Source organism: Engystomops pustulosus, unplaced genomic scaffold (genome assembly GCF_040894005.1).
Source record: "Engystomops pustulosus unplaced genomic scaffold, aEngPut4.maternal MAT_SCAFFOLD_462, whole genome shotgun sequence".
NCBI lineage: Eukaryota > Metazoa > Chordata > Amphibia > Anura > Leptodactylidae > Engystomops > Engystomops pustulosus.
In genome coordinates this window covers 29,930-49,527 of record NW_027285341.1, presented here as the reverse complement: position 1 = coordinate 49,527, position 19,598 = coordinate 29,930, and the positions used below count along the sequence as shown (strand labels likewise).

The 19,598-nt window shown below is 50.1% G+C and overlaps 1 protein-coding gene across 1 annotated transcript in view; it reads right to left on the bottom strand.

Moving 5' to 3' along the window:
- Window positions 1-1,106: 1,106 nt before the first annotated feature.
- The window catches only part of LOC140111450 (pyridoxal kinase-like), a gene marked incomplete at its 5' end in the record, with an annotated part of 42,713 nt that continues 24,221 nt past the window's right edge, over window positions 1,107-19,598 (bottom strand). Inside the window, 2 exons of the mRNA XM_072132383.1 lie at window positions 1,107-1,561; window positions 1,667-1,733. Coding sequence (XP_071988484.1) covers window positions 1,449-1,561; window positions 1,667-1,733 — 180 coding nt within the window. The remainder of the gene's footprint in view (window positions 1,562-1,666; window positions 1,734-19,598) is intronic.

Genomic DNA, 19,598 nt, shown 5'->3' with positions numbered 1-19,598 from the left:
CGACAGATACGCGCCGCGCCCCAGGGAGAGGAGAGCCGACAGATACGCGCCGCGCCCCAGGGAGAGGAGAGCCGACAGATACGCGCCGCGCCCCAGGGAGAGGAGAGCCGACAGATACGCGCCGCGCCCCAGGGAGAGGAGAGCCGACAGATACGCGCCGCGCCCCAGGGAGAGGAGAGCCGACAGAGACGCCGCTCCCGAGGGAGAGGAGAGCCGACAGATACGCGCCGCGCCCGAGGGAGAGGAGAGCCGACAGAGACGCGCCCCAGGGAGAGGAGAGCCGACAGAGACGCGCCCCAGCGAGAGGAGAGACGACAGAGACGCCGCTCCCGAGGGAGAGGAGTGCCGACAGAGACGCCGCTCCCGAGGGAGAGGAGTGCCGACAGAGACGCCGCTCCCGAGGGAGAGGAGTGCCGACAGAGACGCCGCTCCTGAGGGAGAGGAGTGCCGACAGAGACGCGCCCCAGGGAGAGGAGAGCCGACAGAGAAGCGCCGCGCCCGAGGGAGAGGAGAGCCGACAGAGAAGCGCCGCGCCCGAGGGAGAGGAGAGCCGACAGAGAAGCGCCGCGCCCGAGGGAGAGGAGAGCCGACAGAGACGCCGCTCCCGAGGGAGAGGAGAGCCGACAGAGACGCGCCGCTCCCGAGGGAGAGGAGAGCCGACAGAGACGCGCCGCTCCCGAGGGAGAGGAGAGCCGACAGAGACGCGGACGCGTCCGAGGGAGAGGGGGGCAGACAAAGATGACGCGACCAAGGGAGAGGGGAGAAGACAGAGATGACGAGCCCAAAAGGGGCAGACAGGTGTCACAACAGAGGGGAGGGGGGGAGCGCAGACAGGCCTGACGCCTGAGGGAGAGGGGAGCCAAAATCGACGTCTCATCCGAGTTATAGAGGTGGTGGTGGTGTTAGAGGGGGCAGAAGTTTACAGATTGTATACAGAAGACAGGAAACAGACTTCAGTCTATAGCAGGAAGATAGGAAACGAAGGCTGATGTTGAAACTGGTGAAGACTGGTAGAGGTGAAAAGAAAGCAGCAGAGACAGCGGTAGTGGGGGGGGGGGTGTCTCCAGTTCAGTCCATAGCTCCCGGGCAGGGGATCAGCGACTCAGTTGTCGTCAGTAGTCATTTATTATCTGTGTAGTTAATGCCACAAACCAACACGTTTGATGATGAACACATCCTGCATGACAACGCACACATTGGGCCCCAGTTGTCTGCAGACCCGAGGGCACAATAATCAGGAGAGCCCCTGAGAGGGGCAGGACTGGGGCTTCTTGCAGGTTGCTGGTAAGTGTTTGGCACACAATGAAGCTGGAGAGGACGCTACGAGCCTGGAGGTTGAGCTCCTCTGAGGCCAGTGGCCGCTCTCTTTGTGCTTTGGGCCCCGGGTCTCTCGGTGGATTAGAACTGGAGTCTCTACTTTGGTCCATAGGTTCCTTGGTAGCCGGGCTTTATAACACGGTGCCCTGAATTATCAGTTCAGGGTTCTCAATGTCCTTCCTACTTTGTACCATCCGCAGTTCCAGCTGAGCGTAGGACGGTCTGACTCCAGGTCCAGCCAGAGCTGCAGAGAAACATCAATCACAACAGTTTGACCCACACCTCAAATTAGATACCCATGACCCTCCCCACACGACTACGACTACCGTGATGTCTGCCTGGGACTCACTGCGTGCACTGGTGATCGTCCTCTGCAGTACAAGCTGCATCGCCGAAACCGTCTTCTCAAACGCCAGCTGCAACCAAGAAGAAGAGGGGGATGAGGAGAAAGGTCTAACAGAGGGGAAGGACAAGAGATCAGATCTGGGGGTCACACCGAGGTCCTAATATCGGAATCTCTCAATCTTCCTGCAGGTTTGTTTTGCATCACAGATTCCATATGTATAAACCTTTCGTCCAATGGAAAGGTTGTAATCAAGGAAAAGGGTATTTGTCCAGCGTCCAGGCAAAAAAAATATTTTTTGTGTTGAATCATAAAATTTCCACTTTATTAATCAAAAAAGAATTAAAAACAATAGAGACGTCTCATAATAGAAAAGGGATCTGACGCGTTTCGGACTATACCTAGTCCTTAGTCGTAGCCTTCTCGTACACTATAAACTCATTGTATTTAAGCATTGCCGGCAAACCGGAAGTGAGTTCACACATGGTCATGTGATGTTACAACATATGATACGGACCAGGGAAGGATTTTACTGCAGTAAGTAACTTTCTAATATATATATAACAAATCATTTCTATAGTTAAGACCTTGGGGAAACCTCGTTTTTAATGTTAGTATCCAATACGCCTCTCGTGATTTCAACTTCTTGGTCCAATCCCCTCCTCTTTTGGGGCGGAATACTTTTTCTATGGGGATAATGCGTAAATGTGAAATGTCTCCTTTGTGCTGTTCATATAAATGCTTGGACAGTCCTGACATATTGGAATGATATATGTTGTTTTGTTTTTTTGCTGCTGTAATGTGTTCTGCGATTCTCGTTTTTAACTTTCTGGTTGTACATCCTATGTACTGTTTATCGCATTCTGTGCATGTGGCTAAGTAAACCACATGATCGCTATTGCAGTTCATGTAAGACTTTATGTTATATTGTTTATGTGTCTGTGTAGACATGAAAACAGTATTTTTGTGTAATATATGACACAAATTACATCGTGAATTTCCACATTTATAGCTGCCTTTGTATTTCAGCCACGTTTGTTGTGTGTCATTATGAGTAGTGAACATGTTAGGAGATATTAGAGTGCCTAAATTTGGTGCATTTTTTGCTACAACTCTAATTCCTTTGTCGAGTATCTGAGATAACTTAGCATCTTGGTATAGTATAGGTAAATGTTTTTTGACAATGCGAGAAATTTGATTGAATTGTGTACTGTATGTTGTACTAAATGTGATAGACTGATTACGGACACTGTCATTTTTCTTTTTCTGTCTTTTTTTCTTCCTAAAATGTTCTGTTCTTGATTGAACATTTACCGCTGCTTCTGTTCTGTTCACATGATTACTGTTGTATCCTCTTTGAAGTAAGCGTTGTGAAATTTGTGTGGCAGCTTCTTTATAGGTTTTTTCATCTGAACATATGCGTTTAGCTCGTATGTATTCCCCCTTGGGGAGATTGTGTATTACATGTGGTGGATGGCAGCTGGATGCATGTAATAAAGTATTGCCTGATATTGGTTTTCTGTATAAGTTGGTATGTATACATTTGTTTGACATGTCCCCAGTTAAGGTTATGTCTAAGAAGGAGATAGAGCTTGTGGAGTGAGAAAAGGTGAATTTTAAATTGAGAAAGTTGGCATTGAGATATTCTACAAATTTGTGTATATCATTATCGGAACCTTTCCATATACATAGACAATCGTCTATGTAGCGCCCATACCAGACAATTTCTGATGCAAATTTATTGTTAGTATGATAAATATATTGTTCTTCAAACCAGGACATGTATAAATTTGCCAATGTGGGTGAAAATTTAGCGCCCATCGGGCATCCTTGTTGCTGAAAATAAAATGAGCCATCAAAATTGAAAAAATTATTTTTCAATAAAAAAAGCAATACGTCCAGAATGTAGTCAATAAGCTCCCTCGAAAATTTGCTATATGATGTTAAGTGATGTGAGATTGCTTTAACAGCTAGTGTGTGAGGTATGCATGTATACAAACCCACTACATCACATGTGACCCATTTGTAATGATGTTGCCACTTCATAGTATCCATAGCCTTAAGCACTTCAAATGTGTCTTTTATATATCCAGGTGTTCTTCTCACGAAAGGTTGTAGGATGTTGTCCAACCAGGCTGCTGTTCTTTCGGTGGGCGATCCTATTCCCGAGATAATAGGTCTGAATGGTGGAGGAAAAACATTTTTTTGCGTTTTTGGTAATGCATAAAAAATTGGTATGTTGGGGTATTCTGGTATCATGTTGTCCACCTTTTGTTGAGAAAAAATATTTAGACAAACACCTTCTTGTAACATTTCCTTCAACTGAGTTTTGACTTGACTTGTAGGATCCATGGATACTGCCATATAAATTTCAGGTTCTTGTAGCATTTTAAAAATTTCTTGTTTATATAGTTCTTTGTCCAGGACTGTAATTGTTCCCCCCTTATCTGATGATCGAATTATAATATGGGGGTTAGCTTGAAGTTCTTTTATCGCCTGTTTTTCTTTTGCAGTTAAATTGTTTTTATTTAGAACATATTGTTCTTCTTGTAATAATGCTAGATCTCTTTCTACTCCGTGTTGGAATTGATCCATGACATCCACTCTAGAATTTACCGGGTAGAATGAAGGGTTAGATGTGACAATGAAGTTGGCAGCATGTTGTATAGGAAAACTTTCTTCTGTTACAATATCTTGCAGCTCTGTCAATTGCACCATTGCAAAATGTTCATGAAATTCATTATTAATAGTTAAATTTGACTGGCCCCGCATATTAAACACGTCATTGTTGACCAACTTTGTGCAGTTGCTTTGATCTTGGTCAAAAAAATGTCTTTTTAATGTTAAAAGACGTATAAATTTATTTGTGTCTTTGATGGTTTCGTATAGGTCGAAGTTTCTTGTTGGTACGAAATTTAGACCTTTTGTTAACACTGAAATTTGAGACGTTGTTAGTGTACATGCTGATAGATTGATGACTGTGGACTTATTATATTCTTCATTTATTGTTGTTTTCGTCGGATCATGGGATGTTTTATTGGATTTGTGTTTTCTTCCTCCCCGGCGTGTGCGTTTTTTCGGTTGTCGTTTTTTGATTTTCTTACTGTGGCATCTCCTTGTTTAAAATATTGGCTTCTGTTGTCTTCAATGTCAGATATGTCTGTGTTTATGTCTGATGTTTCATACTCCTCGTGGGCTACGAGTATACAAAACACCCACAACAATATACACAGATGAATTTCTCAAAAAATGGCAGCAAATAATATCTGATTGTTCCTTAAAATTAATACAGTTAATAGTACAACACGAAGAACAAAAATTAAAGGAACTTAATGAACAAGCTCATAAGCTAGAATCTGAATTACTAAAAGACTACAATCAAGAAGAGTATAATAACATCATGTCTAAAATTGACATTAATATTAAAAAACTAGAAGATAGCATCACTAAAACTAAAAAGAACAAATTTGAAAGAGATGTACAAGATTACAAACTGGACAGAGTTTATACGTGGAAACAAAAACGCAACTACAAACCTAAGTCCATTTTAAAAAGACGGAATCAAGATTATTCACAACCTAAAGTCACATTCAGCTCATCTGAGTATGAAACATCAGACATAAACACAGACATATCTGACATTGAAGACAACAGAAGCCAATATTTTAAACAAGGAGATGCCACAGTAAGAAAATCAAAAAACGACAACCGAAAAAACGCACACGCCGGGGAGGAAGAAAACACAAATCCAATAAAACATCCCATGATCCGACGAAAACAACAATAAATGAAGAATATAATAAGTCCACAGTCATCAATCTATCAGCATGTACACTAACAACGTCTCAAATTTCAGTGTTAACAAAAGGTCTAAATTTCGTACCAACAAGAAACTTCGACCTATACGAAACCATCAAAGACACAAATAAATTTATACGTCTTTTAACATTAAAAAGACATTTTTTTGACCAAGATCAAAGCAACTGCACAAAGTTGGTCAACAATGACGTGTTTAATATGCGGGGCCAGTCAAATTTAACTATTAATAATGAATTTCATGAACATTTTGCAATGGTGCAATTGACAGAGCTGCAAGATATTGTAACAGAAGAAAGTTTTCCTATACAACATGCTGCCAACTTCATTGTCACATCTAACCCTTCATTCTACCCGGTAAATTCTAGAGTGGATGTCATGGATCAATTCCAACACGGAGTAGAAAGAGATCTAGCATTATTACAAGAAGAACAATATGTTCTAAATAAAAACAATTTAACTGCAAAAGAAAAACAGGCGATAAAAGAACTTCAAGCTAACCCCCATATTATAATTCGATCATCAGATAAGGGGGGAACAATTACAGTCCTGGACAAAGAACTATATAAACAAGAAATTTTTAAAATGCTACAAGAACCTGAAATTTATATGGCAGTATCCATGGATCCTACAAGTCAAGTCAAAACTCAGTTGAAGGAAATGTTACAAGAAGGTGTTTGTCTAAATATTTTTTCTCAACAAAAGGTGGACAACATGATACCAGAATACCCCAACATACCAATTTTTTATGCATTACCAAAAACGCAAAAAAATGTTTTTCCTCCACCATTCAGACCTATTATCTCGGGAATAGGATCGCCCACCGAAAGAACAGCAGCCTGGTTGGACAACATCCTACAACCTTTCGTGAGAAGAACACCTGGATATATAAAAGACACATTTGAAGTGCTTAAGGCTATGGATACTATGAAGTGGCAACATCATTACAAATGGGTCACATGTGATGTAGTGGGTTTGTATACATGCATACCTCACACACTAGCTGTTAAAGCAATCTCACATCACTTAACATCATATAGCAAATTTTCGAGGGAGCTTATTGACTACATTCTGGACGTATTGCTTTTTTTATTGAAAAATAATTTTTTCAATTTTGATGGCTCATTTTATTTTCAGCAACAAGGATGCCCGATGGGCGCTAAATTTTCACCCACATTGGCAAATTTATACATGTCCTGGTTTGAAGAACAATATATTTATCATACTAACAATAAATTTGCATCAGAAATTGTCTGGTATGGGCGCTACATAGACGATTGTCTATGTATATGGAAAGGTTCCGATAATGATATACACAAATTTGTAGAATATCTCAATGCCAACTTTCTCAATTTAAAATTCACCTTTTCTCACTCCACAAGCTCTATCTCCTTCTTAGACATAACCTTAACTGGGGACATGTCAAACAAATGTATACATACCAACTTATACAGAAAACCAATATCAGGCAATACTTTATTACATGCATCCAGCTGCCATCCACCACATGTAATACACAATCTCCCCAAGGGGGAATACATACGAGCTAAACGCATATGTTCAGATGAAAAAACCTATAAAGAAGCTGCCACACAAATTTCACAACGCTTACTTCAAAGAGGATACAACAGTAATCATGTGAACAGAACAGAAGCAGCGGTAAATGTTCAATCAAGAACAGAACATTTTAGGAAGAAAAAAAGACAGAAAAAGAAAAATGACAGTGTCCGTAATCAGTCTATCACATTTAGTACAACATACAGTACACAATTCAATCAAATTTCTCGCATTGTCAAAAAACATTTACCTATACTATACCAAGATGCTAAGTTATCTCAGATACTCGACAAAGGAATTAGAGTTGTAGCAAAAAATGCACCAAATTTAGGCACTCTAATATCTCCTAACATGTTCACTACTCATAATGACACACAACAAACGTGGCTGAAATACAAAGGCAGCTATAAATGTGGAAATTCACGATGTAATTTGTGTCATATATTACACAAAAATACTGTTTTCATGTCTACACAGACACATAAACAATATAACATAAAGTCTTACATGAACTGCAATAGCGATCATGTGGTTTACTTAGCCACATGCACAGAATGCGATAAACAGTACATAGGATGTACAACCAGAAAGTTAAAAACGAGAATCGCAGAACACATTACAGCAGCAAAAAAACAAAACAACATATATCATTCCAATATGTCAGGACTGTCCAAGCATTTATATGAACAGCACAAAGGAGACATTTCACATTTACGCATTATCCCCATAGAAAAAGTATTCCGCCCCAAAAGAGGAGGGGATTGGACCAAGAAGTTGAAATCACGAGAGGCGTATTGGATACTAACATTAAAAACGAGGTTTCCCCAAGGTCTTAACTATAGAAATGATTTGTTATATATATATTAGAAAGTTACTTACTGCAGTAAAATCCTTCCCTGGTCCGTATCATATGTTGTAACATCACATGACCATGTGTGAACTCACTTCCGGTTTGCCGGCAATGCTTAAATACAATGAGTTTATAGTGTACGAGAAGGCTACGACTAAGGACTAGGTATAGTCCGAAACGCGTCAGATCCCTTTTCTATTATGAGACGTCTCTATTGTTTTTAATTCTTTTTTGATTAATAAAGTGGAAATTTTATGATTCAACACAAAAAATATTTTTTTTGCCTGGACGCTGGACAAATACCCTTTTCCTTGGCTGCATATTCTGGTCCCCGCACAGCACGTCCGTGCATCGGCAGAAATCCACAAGACAAACTACAAGAGTGGTGAGCTGATTCTCTTTTTTCTATTTTTATTATTACTAAGAAAGGTTGTAATGATGGAGTAAACGCAGCACAGCTAAGGGGGAGATAAGATTGGGGGGGGGGGGGCCTCCACGTAAATGGGGCATTCAGGGCGTCCAAAACATGAGGCAGGGAAGGTTCAGGGTAGTAAGAGAAGGTAAAACATCATCGGGAAAAGCAGAGAGACGATATTTTTGAGATCCTGTGATATCGAGTTTGGAACGTATTGCAATTAACCCCTTAATGCCGAGGCCTTTTATCAATTTTGAGTTTTATTTTTCACTCCCCACATTCACAAATCTCTACATTTATATATAGCCATGTCCTGTGTGTCCTGACACCTTTCTATCATAGCCAGCAGTGGTCAGGGGTCAGCATGGGTGCTCTGACCCCTCTGTGACTACACTCCCCATACACAGCGAGCTGCCATGTCCTGTGTGTCCTGACACCTTTCTATCATAGCTGCAGTGGTCAGGGGTCAGCATGGGCGCTCTGACCCCTCTGTGACTACACCCCCATACACAGCGAGCTGCCATGTCCTGTGTCCTGACACCTTTCTATCATAGCCAGCAGTGGTCAGGGGTCAGCATGGGCGCTCTGACCTCTCTGTGACTACACCCCCCATACACAGCGAGCTGCCATGTCCTGTGTGTCCTGACACCTTTCTATCATAGCCAGCAGTGGTCAGGGGTCAGCATGGGCGCTCTGACCCCTCTGTGACTACACCCCCATACACAGCGAGCTGCCATGTCCTGTGTGTCCTGACACCTTTCTATCATAGCCAGCAGTGGTCAGGGGTCAGCATGGGTGCTCTGACCCCTCTGTGACTACACCCCCCATACACAGCGAGCTGCCATGTCCTGTGTCCTGACACCTTTCTATCATAGCCAGCAGTGGTCAGGGGTCAGCATGGGCGCTCTGACCCCTCTGTGACTACACCCCCCATACACAGCGAGCTGCCATGTCCTGTGTGTCCTGACACCTTTCTATCATAGCCAGCAGTGGTCAGGGGTCAGCATGGGCGCTCTGACCCCTCTGTGACTACACCCCCATACACAGCGAGCTGCCATGTCCTGTGTGTCCTGACACCTTTCTATCATAGCCAGCAGTGGTCAGGGGTCAGCATGGGCGCTCTGACCCCTCTGTGACTATACCCCCCATACACAGCGAGCTGCCATGTCCTGTGTGTCCTGACACCTTTCTATCATAGCCAGCAGTGGTCAGGGGTCAGCATGGGCGCTCTGACCCCTCTGTGACTACACCCCCCCATACACAGCGAGCTGCCATGTCCTGTGTGTCCTGACACCTTTCTATCATAGCCAGCAGTGGTCAGGGGTCAGCATGGGCGCTCTGACCCCTCTGTGACTACACCCCCCATACACAGCGAGCTGCCATGTCCTGTGTGTCCTGACACCTTTCTATCATAGCCAGCAGTGGTCAGGGGTCAGCATGGGGGCTCTGACCCCTCTGTGACTACACCCCCCATACACAGCGAGCTGCCATGTCCTGTGTCCTGACACCTTTCTATCATAGCCAGCAGTGGTCAGGGGTCAGCATGGGCGCTCTGACCCCTCTGTGACTACACCCCCCATACACAGCGAGCTGCCATGTCCTGTGTGTCCTGACACCTTTCTATCATAGCCAGCAGTGGTCAGGGGTCAGCATGGGCGCTCTGACCCCTCTGTGACTACACCCCCCATACACAGCGAGCTGCCATGTCCTGTGTGTCCTGACACCTTTCTATCATAGCCAGCAGTGGTCAGGGGTCAGCATGGGGGCTCTGACCCCTCTGTGACTACACCCCCCATACACAGCGAGCTGCCATGTCCTGTGTCCTGACACCTTTCTATCATAGCCAGCAGTGGTCAGGGGTCAGCATGGGCGCTCTGACCCCTCTGTGACTACACCCCCCATACACAGCGAGCTGCCATGTCCTGTGTGTCCTGACACCTTTCTATCATAGCCAGCAGTGGTCAGGGGTCAGCATGGGCGCTCTGACCCCTCTGTGACTACACCCCCCATACACAGCGAGCTGCCATGTCCTGTGTGTCCTGACACCTTTCTATCATAGCCAGCAGTGGTCAGGGGTCAGCATGGGCGCTCTGACCCCTCTGTGACTACACCCCCCATACACAGCGAGCTGCCATGTACTGTGTGTCCAGACACCTTTCTATCATAGCCAGCAGTGGTCAGGGGTCAGCATGGGCGCTCTGACCTCTCTGTGACTACACCCCCCCATACACAGCGAGCTGCCATGTCCTGTGTGTCCTGACACCTTTCTATCATAGCCAGCAGTGGTCAGGGGTCAGCATGGGTGCTCTGACCCCTCTGTGACTTCACTCCCCATACACAGGAAGCTGCCATGTCCTGTGTGTCCTGACACCTTTCTATCATAGTCAGCAGTGGTCAGGGGTCAGCATGGGCGCTCTGACCCCTCTGTGACTACACCCCCCATACACAGCGAGCTGCCATGTCCTGTGTCCTGACACCTTTCTATCATAGCCAGCAGTGGTCAGGGGTCAGCATGGGCGCTCTGACCCCTCTGTGACTACACCCCCCCCATACACAGCGAGCTGCCATGTCCTGTGTGTCCTGACACCTTTCTATCATAGCCAGCAGTGGTCAGGGGTCAGCATAGGCGCTCTGACCCCTCTGTGACTACACCCCCCATACACAGCGAGCTGCCATGTCCTGTGTGTCCTGACAACTTTCTATCATAGCCAGCAGTGGTCAGGGGTCAGCATGGGCGCTCTGACCCCTCTGTGACTACATCCCCCATACACAGCGAGCTGCCATGTCCTGTGTCCTGACACCTTTCTATCATAGCCAGCAGTGGTCAGGGGTCAGCATGGGAGCTCTGACCCCTCTGTGACTACACCCCATACACAGCGAGCTGCCATGTCCTGTGTGTCCTGACACCTTTCTATCATAGCCAGCAGTGGTCAGGGGTCAGCATGGGTGCTCTGACCTCTCTGTGACTACACCCCCCATACACAGCGAGCTGCCATGTCCTGTGTGTCCTGACACCTTTCTATCATAGCCAACAGTGGTCAGGGGTCAGCATGGGCGCTCTGACCCCTCTGTGACTACACCCCCCATACACAGGGAGCTGCCGTGTCCTTTGTGTCCTGACACCTTTCTATCATAGCCAGCAGTGGTCAGGGGTCAGCATGGGCGATCTGACCCCTCTGTGACTACACCCCCCATACACAGCGAGCTGCCATGTCCTGTGTGTCCTGACACCTTTCTATCATAGCCAGCAGTGGTCAGGGGTCAGCATGGGCGCTCTGACCCCTCTGTGACTACACCCCCCATACACAGCGAGCTGCCATGTCCTGTGTCCTGACACCTTTCTATCATAGCCAGCAGTGGTCAGGGGTCAGCATGGGTGCTCTGACCTCTCTGTGACTACACCCCCCATACACAGCGAGCTGCCATGTCCTGTGTCCTGACACCTTTCTATCATAGCCAGCAGTGGTCAGGGGTCAGCATGGGCGCTCTGACCCCTCTGTGACTACACCCCCCCCATACACAGCGAGCTGCCATGTCCTGTGTCCTGACACCTTTCTATCATAGCCAGCAGTGGTCAGGGGTCAGCATGTGTGCTCTGACCTCTCTGTGACTACACCCCCCATGCACAGCGAGCTGCCATGTCCTGTGTGTCCTGACACCTTTCTATCATAGCCAGCAGTGGTCAGGGGTCAGCATGGGGGCTCTGACCCCTCTGTGACTACACCCCCCATACACAGCGAGCTGCCATGTCCTGTGTGTCCTGACACCTTTCTATCATAGCCAGCAGTGGTCAGGGGTCAGCATGGGTGCTCTGACCTCTCTGTGACTACATCCCCCATACACAGCAAGCTGCCATGTCCTGTGTACTGACACCTTTCTATCATAGCCAGCAGTGGTCAGGGGTCAGCATGGGCGCTCTGACCCCTCTGTGACTACACCCCCATACACAGCGAGCTGCCATGTCCTGTGTCCTGACACCTTTCTATCATAGCCAGCAGTGGTCAGGGGTCAGCATGGGTGCTCTGACCCCTCTGTGACTACACCCCCATTCACAGTGAGCTGCCATGTCCTGTGTGTCCTGACACCTTTCTATCATAGCCAGCAGTGGTCAGGGGTCAGCATGGGCGCTCTGACCCCTCTGTGACTACACTCCCCATACACAGCGAGCTGCCATGTCCTGTGTGTCCTGACACCTTTCTATCATAGCCAGCAGTGGTCAGGGGTCAGCATGGGTGCTCTGACCTCTCTGTGACTACACACCCCATACACAGCGAGCTGCCATGTCCTGTGTCCTGACACCTTTCTATCATAGCCAGCAGTGGTCAGGGGTCAGCATGGGTGCTCTGACCCCTCTGTGACTACATCCCCCATACACAGCGAGCTGCCATGTCCTGTGTGTCCTGACTCCTTTCTATTATAGCCAGCAGTGGTCAGGGGTCAGCATGGGCGCTCTGACCCCTCTGTGACTACACCCCCATACACAGCGAGCTGCCATGTCCTGTGTGTCCTGACACCTTTCTATCATAGCCAGCAGTGGTCAGGGGTCAGCATGGGTGCTCTGACCCCTCTGTGACTACACCCCCATACACAGCGAGCTGCCATGTCCTGTGTCCTGACACCTTTCTATCATAGCCAGCAGTGGTCAGGGGTCAGCATGGGCGCTCTGACCCCTCTGTGACTACACCCCCATACACAGCGAGCTGCCATGTCCTGTGTGTCCTGACACCTTTCTATCATAGCCAGCAGTGGTCAGGGGTCAGCATGGGTGCTCTGACCCCTCTGTGACTACACCCCCCATACACAGAGAGCTGCCATGTCCTGTGTTTCCTGACACCTTTCTATCATAGCCAGCAGTGGTCAGGGGTCAGCATGGGTGCTCTGACCCCTCTGTGACTACTCCCCCCATACACAGCGAGCTGCCATGTCCTGTGTGTCCTGACACCTTTCTATCATAGCCAGCAGTGGTCAGGGGTCAGCATGGGCGCTCTGACCCCTCTGTGACTGCACCCCCCATACACAGCGAGCTGCCATGTCCTGTGTGTCCTGACACCTTTCTATCATAGCCAGCAGTGGTCAGGGGTCAGCATGGGCGCTCTGACCTCTGTGACTACACCCCCCATACACAGCGAGCTGCCATGTCCTGACACCTTTCTATCATAGCCAGCAGTGGTCAGGGGTCAGCATGAGCGCTCTGACCCCTCTGTGACTACACCCCCCATACACAGCGAGCTGCCATGTCCTGTGTCCTGACACCTTTCTATCATAGCCAGCAGTGGTCAGGGGTCAGTATGGGTGCTCTGACCCCTCTGTGACTACACCCCCATACACAGCGAGCTGCCATGTCCTGTGTGTCCTGACACCTTTCTATCATAGCCAGCAGTGGTCAGGGGTCAGTATGGGTGCTCTGACCCCTCTGTGACTACACCCCCATACACAGCGAGCTGCCATGTCCTGTGTGTCCTGACACCTTTCTATCATAGCCAGCAGTGGTCAGGGGTCAGCATGGGCGCTCTGACCCCTCTGTGACTACACCCCCCATACACAGCGAGCTGCCATGTCCTGTGTGTCCTGACACCTTTCTATCATAGCCAGCAGTGGTCAGGGGTCAGCATGGGCGCTCTGACCCCTCTGTGACTACACCCCCATACACAGCGAGCTGCCATGTCCTGTGTGTCCTGACACCTTTCTATCATAGCCAGCAGTGGTCAGGGGTCTGCATGGGCGCTCTGACCTCTCTGTGACTACACCCCCCATACACAGCGAGCTGCCATGTCCTGTGTGTCCTGACACCTTTCTATCATAGCCAGCAGTGGTCAGGGGTCAGCATGGGTGCTCTGACCCCTCTGTGACTACACCCCCATACACAGCGAGCTGCCATGTCCTGTGTCCTGACACCTTTCTATCATAGCCAGCAGTGGTCAGGGGTCAGCATGGGTGCTCTGACCCCTCTGTGACTACACCCCCCATACACAGCGAGCTGCCATGTCCTGTGTGTCCTGACACCTTTCTATCATAGCCAGCAATGGTCAGGGGTCAGCATGGGCGCTCTGACCCCTCTGTGACTACACCCCCCATACACAGCGAGCTGCCATGTCCTGTGTGTCCTGACACCTTTCTATCATAGCCAGCAGTGGTCAGGGGTCAGCATGGGCGCTCTGACCCCTCTGTGACTACACCCCCATACACAGCGAGCTGCCATGTCCTGTGTGTCCTGACACCTTTCTATCATAGCCAGCAGTGGTCAGGGGTCTGCATGGGCGCTCTGACCTCTCTGTGACTACACCCCCCATACACAGTGAGCTGCCATGTCCTGTGTCCTGACACCTTTCTATCATAGCCAGCAGTGGTCAGGGGTCAGCATGGGTGCTCTGACCTCTCTGTGACTACACCCCCCATACACAGCGAGTTGCCATGTCCTGTGTGTCCTGACACTTTTCTATCATAGCCAGCAGTGGTCAGGGGTCAGCATGGGCGCTCTGACCCCCCCTGTGACTACACCCCCATACACAGCGAGCTGCCATGTCCTGTGTCCTGACACCTTTCTATCATAGCCAGCAGTGGTCAGGGGTCAGCATGGGCGCTCTGAACCCTCTGTGACTACACCCCTCCATACACAGCGAGCTGCCATGTCCTGTGTGTCCTGAAACCTTTCTATCATAGCCAGCAGTGGTCAGGGGTCAGCATGGGCGCTCTGACCACTCTGTGACTACACCCCCATACACAGCGAGCTGCCATGTCCTGTGTGTCCTGACACCCTTCTATCATAGCCAGCAGTGGTCAGGGGTCAGCATGGGCGCTCTGACCTCTGTGACTACACCCCCCATACACAGCGAGCTGCCATGTCCTGTGTCCTGACACCTTTCTATCATAGCCAGCAGTGGTCAGGGGTCAGCATGGGCGCTCTGACCCCTCTGTGACTACACCCCTCCATACACAGCGAGCTGCCATGTCCTGTGTGTCCTGACACCTTTCTATCATAGCCAGCAGTGGTCAGGGGTCAGCATGGGTGCTCTGACCCCTCTGTGACTACACCCCCCATACACAGTGAGCTGCCATGTCCTGTGTCCTGACACCTTTCTATCATAGCCAGCAGTGGTCAGGGGTCAGCATGGGTGCTCTGACCTCTCTGTGACTACACCCCCCATACACAGCGAGTTGCCATGTCCTGTGTGTCCTGACACTTTTCTATCATAGCCAGCAGTGATCAGGGGTCAGCATGGGCGCTCTGACCCCTCTGTGACTACACCCCCCATACACAGCGAGCTGCCATGTCCTGTGTGTCCTGACACCTTTCTATCATAGCCAGCAGTGGTCCGGGGTCAGCATGGGCGCTCTGACCCCTCTGTGACTACACCCCCCATACACAGCGAGCTGCCATGTCTTGTGTGTCCTGACACCTTTCTATCATAGCCAGCAGTGGTCAGGGGTCAGCATGGGTGCTCTGACCCCCCTGTGACTACACCCCCTATACACAGCGAGCTGCCATGTCCTGTGTACTGACACCTTTCTATCATAGCCAGCAGTGGTCAGGGGTCAGCATGGGTGCTCTGACCCCTCTGTGACTACATCCCCCATACACAGCGAGCTGCCATGTCCTGTGTGTCCTGACACCTTTCTATCATAGCCAGCAGTGGTCAGGGGTCAGCATGGGCGCTCTGACCCCTCTGTGACTACACCCCCATACACAGCGAGCTGCCATGTCCTGTGTGTCCTGACACCTTTCTATCATAGCCAGCAGTGCTCAGGGGTCAGCATGGGCGCTCTGACCCCTCTGTGACTACACCCCCCATACACAGCGAGCTGCCATGTCCTGTGTGTCCTGACACCTTTCTATCATAGCCAGCAGTGGTCAGGGGTCAGCATGGGCGCTCTGACCCCTCTGTGACTACACCCCCCATACACAGCGAGCTGCCATGTCCTGTGTCTCCTGACACCTTTCTATCATAGCCAGCAGTGGTCAGGGGTCAGCATGGGTGCTCGGACCTCTCTGTGACTACACCCCCCATACACAGCGAGCTGCCATGTCCTGTGTCCTGACACCTTTCTATCATAGCCAGTAGTGGTCAGGGGTCAGCATGGGCGCTCTGACCACTCTGTGACTACACCCCCATACACAGCCAGCTGCCATGTCTTGTGTGTCCTGACACCTTTCTATCATAGCCAGCAGTGGTCAGGGGTCAGCATGGGTGCTCTGACCCCCCTGTGACTACACCCCCCATACACAGCGAGCTGCCATGTCCTGTGTGTCCTGACACCTTTCTATCATAGCCAGCAGTGGTCAGGGGTCAGCATGGGCGCTCTGACCTCTCTGTGACTACACCCCCCATACACAGTGAGCTGCCATGTCCTGTGTGTCCTGACACCTTTCTATCATAGCCAGCAGTGGTCAGGGGTCAGCATGGGCGCTCTGACCCCTCTGTGACTACTCCCCCCATACACAGCGAGCTGCCATGTCCTGTGTCCTGACACCTTTCTATCATAGCCAGCAGTGGTCAGGGGTCAGCATGGGCGCTCTGACCTCTCTGTGACTACACCCCCCATACACAGTGAGCTGCCATGTCCTGTGTGTCCTGACACCTTTCTATCATAGCCAGCAGTGGTCAGGGGTCAGCATGGGCGCTCTGACCCCTCTGTGACTACTCCCCCCATACACAGCGAGCTGCCATGTCCTGTGTACTGACACCTTTCTATCATAGCCAGCAGTGGTCAGGGGTCATCATGGGTGCTCTGACCCCTCTGTGACTACACCCCACCATACACAGCGAGCTACCATGTCCTGACACCTTTCTATCATAGCCAGCAGTGGTCAGGGGTCAGCATGGGTGCTCTGACCTCTCTGTGACTACACCCCCCATACACAGCGAGCTGCCATGTCCTGTGTGTCCTGACACCTGTCTATCATAGCCAGCAGTGGTCAGGGGTCAGCATGGGTGCTCTGACCCCTCTGTGACTACACCCCCCATACACAGCAAGCTGCCATGTCCTGTGTCCTGACACCTTTCTATCATAGCCAGCAGTGGTCAGGGGTCAGCATGGGCGCTCTGACCCCTCTGTGACTACACCCCCTATACACAGCGAGCTGCCATGTCCTGTGTCCTGACACCTTTCTATCATAGCCAGCAGTGATCAGGGGTCAGCATGGGCGCTCTGACCTCTCTGTGACTACATCCCCCCATACACAGCGAGCTGCCATGTCCTGTGTGTCCTGACACCTTTCTATCATAGCCAGCAGTGGTCAGCATGGGTGCTCTGACCTCTCTGTGACTACACCCCCCATACACAGCGAGCTGCCATGTCCTGTGTGTCCTGACACCTTTCTATCATAGCCAGCAGTGGTCAGGGGTCAGCATGGGCGCTCTGACCTCTCTGTGACTACACGCCCCCCATACACAGCGAGCTGCCATGTCCTGTGTGTCCTGACAACTTTCTATCATAGCCAGCAGTGGTCAGGGGTCAGCATGGGCGCTCTGACCCCTCTGTGACTACACCCCCCATACACAGCGTGCTGCCATGTCCTGTGTGTCCTGACACCTTTCTATCATAGCCAGCAGTGGTTAGGGGTCAGCATGGGCACTCTGACCTCTCTGTGACTACACCCCCCATACACAGCGAGCTGCCATGTCCTGTGTGTCCTGACACCTTTCTATCATAGCCAGCAGTGGTCAGGGGTCAGCATGGGCGCTCTGACCCCTCTGTGACTACACCCCCCCATACACAGCGAGCTGCCATGTCCTGTGTGTCCTGACACCTTTCTATCATAGCCAGCAGTGGTCAGGGGTCAGCATGGGCGCTCTGACCCCTCTGTGACTACACCCCCATACACAGCGAGCTGCCATGTCCTGTGTCCTGACACCTTTCTATCATAGCCAGCAGTGGTCAGGGGTCAGCATGGGCGCTCTGACCCCTCTGTGACTACACCCCCCATACACAGCGAGCTGCCATGTCCTGTGTGTCCTGACACCTTTCTATCATAGCCAGCAGTGGTCAGGGGTCAGCATGGGCGCTCTGACCCCTCTGTGACTACACCCCCCATACACAGCGAGCTGTCATGTCCTGTGTGTCCTGACTCCTTTCTATTATAGCCAGCAGTGGTCAGGGGTCAGCATGGGCGCTCTGACCCCTCTGTGACTGCACCCCCCATACACAGCGAGCTGCCATGTCCTGTGTCCTGACACCTTTCTATCATAGCCAGTAGTGCTCAGGGGTCAGCATGGGCGCTCTGACCACTCTGTGACTACACCCCCCATACACAGCGAGCTGCCATGTCCTGTGTGTCCTGACACCTTTCTATCATAGCCAGCAGTGGTCAGGGTTCAGCATGGGCGCTCTGCCCCATCTGTGACTACACCCCCCATACACAGCGAGCTGCCATGTGCTGTGTGTCCTGACACCTTTCTATCATAGCCAGCAGTGGTCAGGGGTCAGCATGGGAGCTCTGACCTCTGTGACTACACCCCCCATACACAGCGAGCTGCCATGTCCTGTGTCCTGACACCTTTCTATCATAGCCAGTAGTGGTCAGGGGTCAGCATGGGCGCTCTGACCTCTCTGTGACTACACCCCCCCATACACAGCGAGCTGCCATGTCCTGTGTGTCCTGACACCTTTCTATCATAGCCAGCAGTGGTCAGGGGTCAGCATGGGTGCTCTGACCTCTCTGTGACTACACCCCCATACACAGCGAGCTGCCATGTCCTGTGTGTCCTGACACCTTTCTATCATAGCCAGCAGTGGTCAGGGGTCAGCATGGGCGCTCTGATCTCTCTGTGACTACACCCCCATACACAGCGAGCTGCCATGTCCTGTGTGTCCTGACACCTTTCTATCATAGCCAGCAGTGGTCAGGGGTCAGCATGGGCGCTCTGACCCCTCTGTGACTACACCCCCATACACAGCGAGCTGCCATGTCCTGTGTGTCCTGACACCTTTCTATCATAGCCAGCAGTGGTCAGGGGTCAGCATGGGTGCTCTGACCCCTCTGTGACTACACCCCCCATACACAGCGAGCTGCCATGTCCTGTGTGTCCTGACACCTTTCTATCATAGCCAGCAGTGGTCAGGGGTCAGCATGGGCGCTCTGACCCCTCTGTGACTACACCCCCATACACAGCGAGCTGCCATGTCCTGTGTGTCCTGACACCTTTCTATCATAGCCAGCAGTGGTCAGGGGTCAGCATGGGTGCTCTGACCCCTCTGTGACTACACCCCCCATACACAGCGAGCTGCCATGTCCTGTGTGTCCTGACACCTTTCTATCATAGCCAGCAGTGGTCAGGGGTCAGCATGGGTGCTCTGACCCC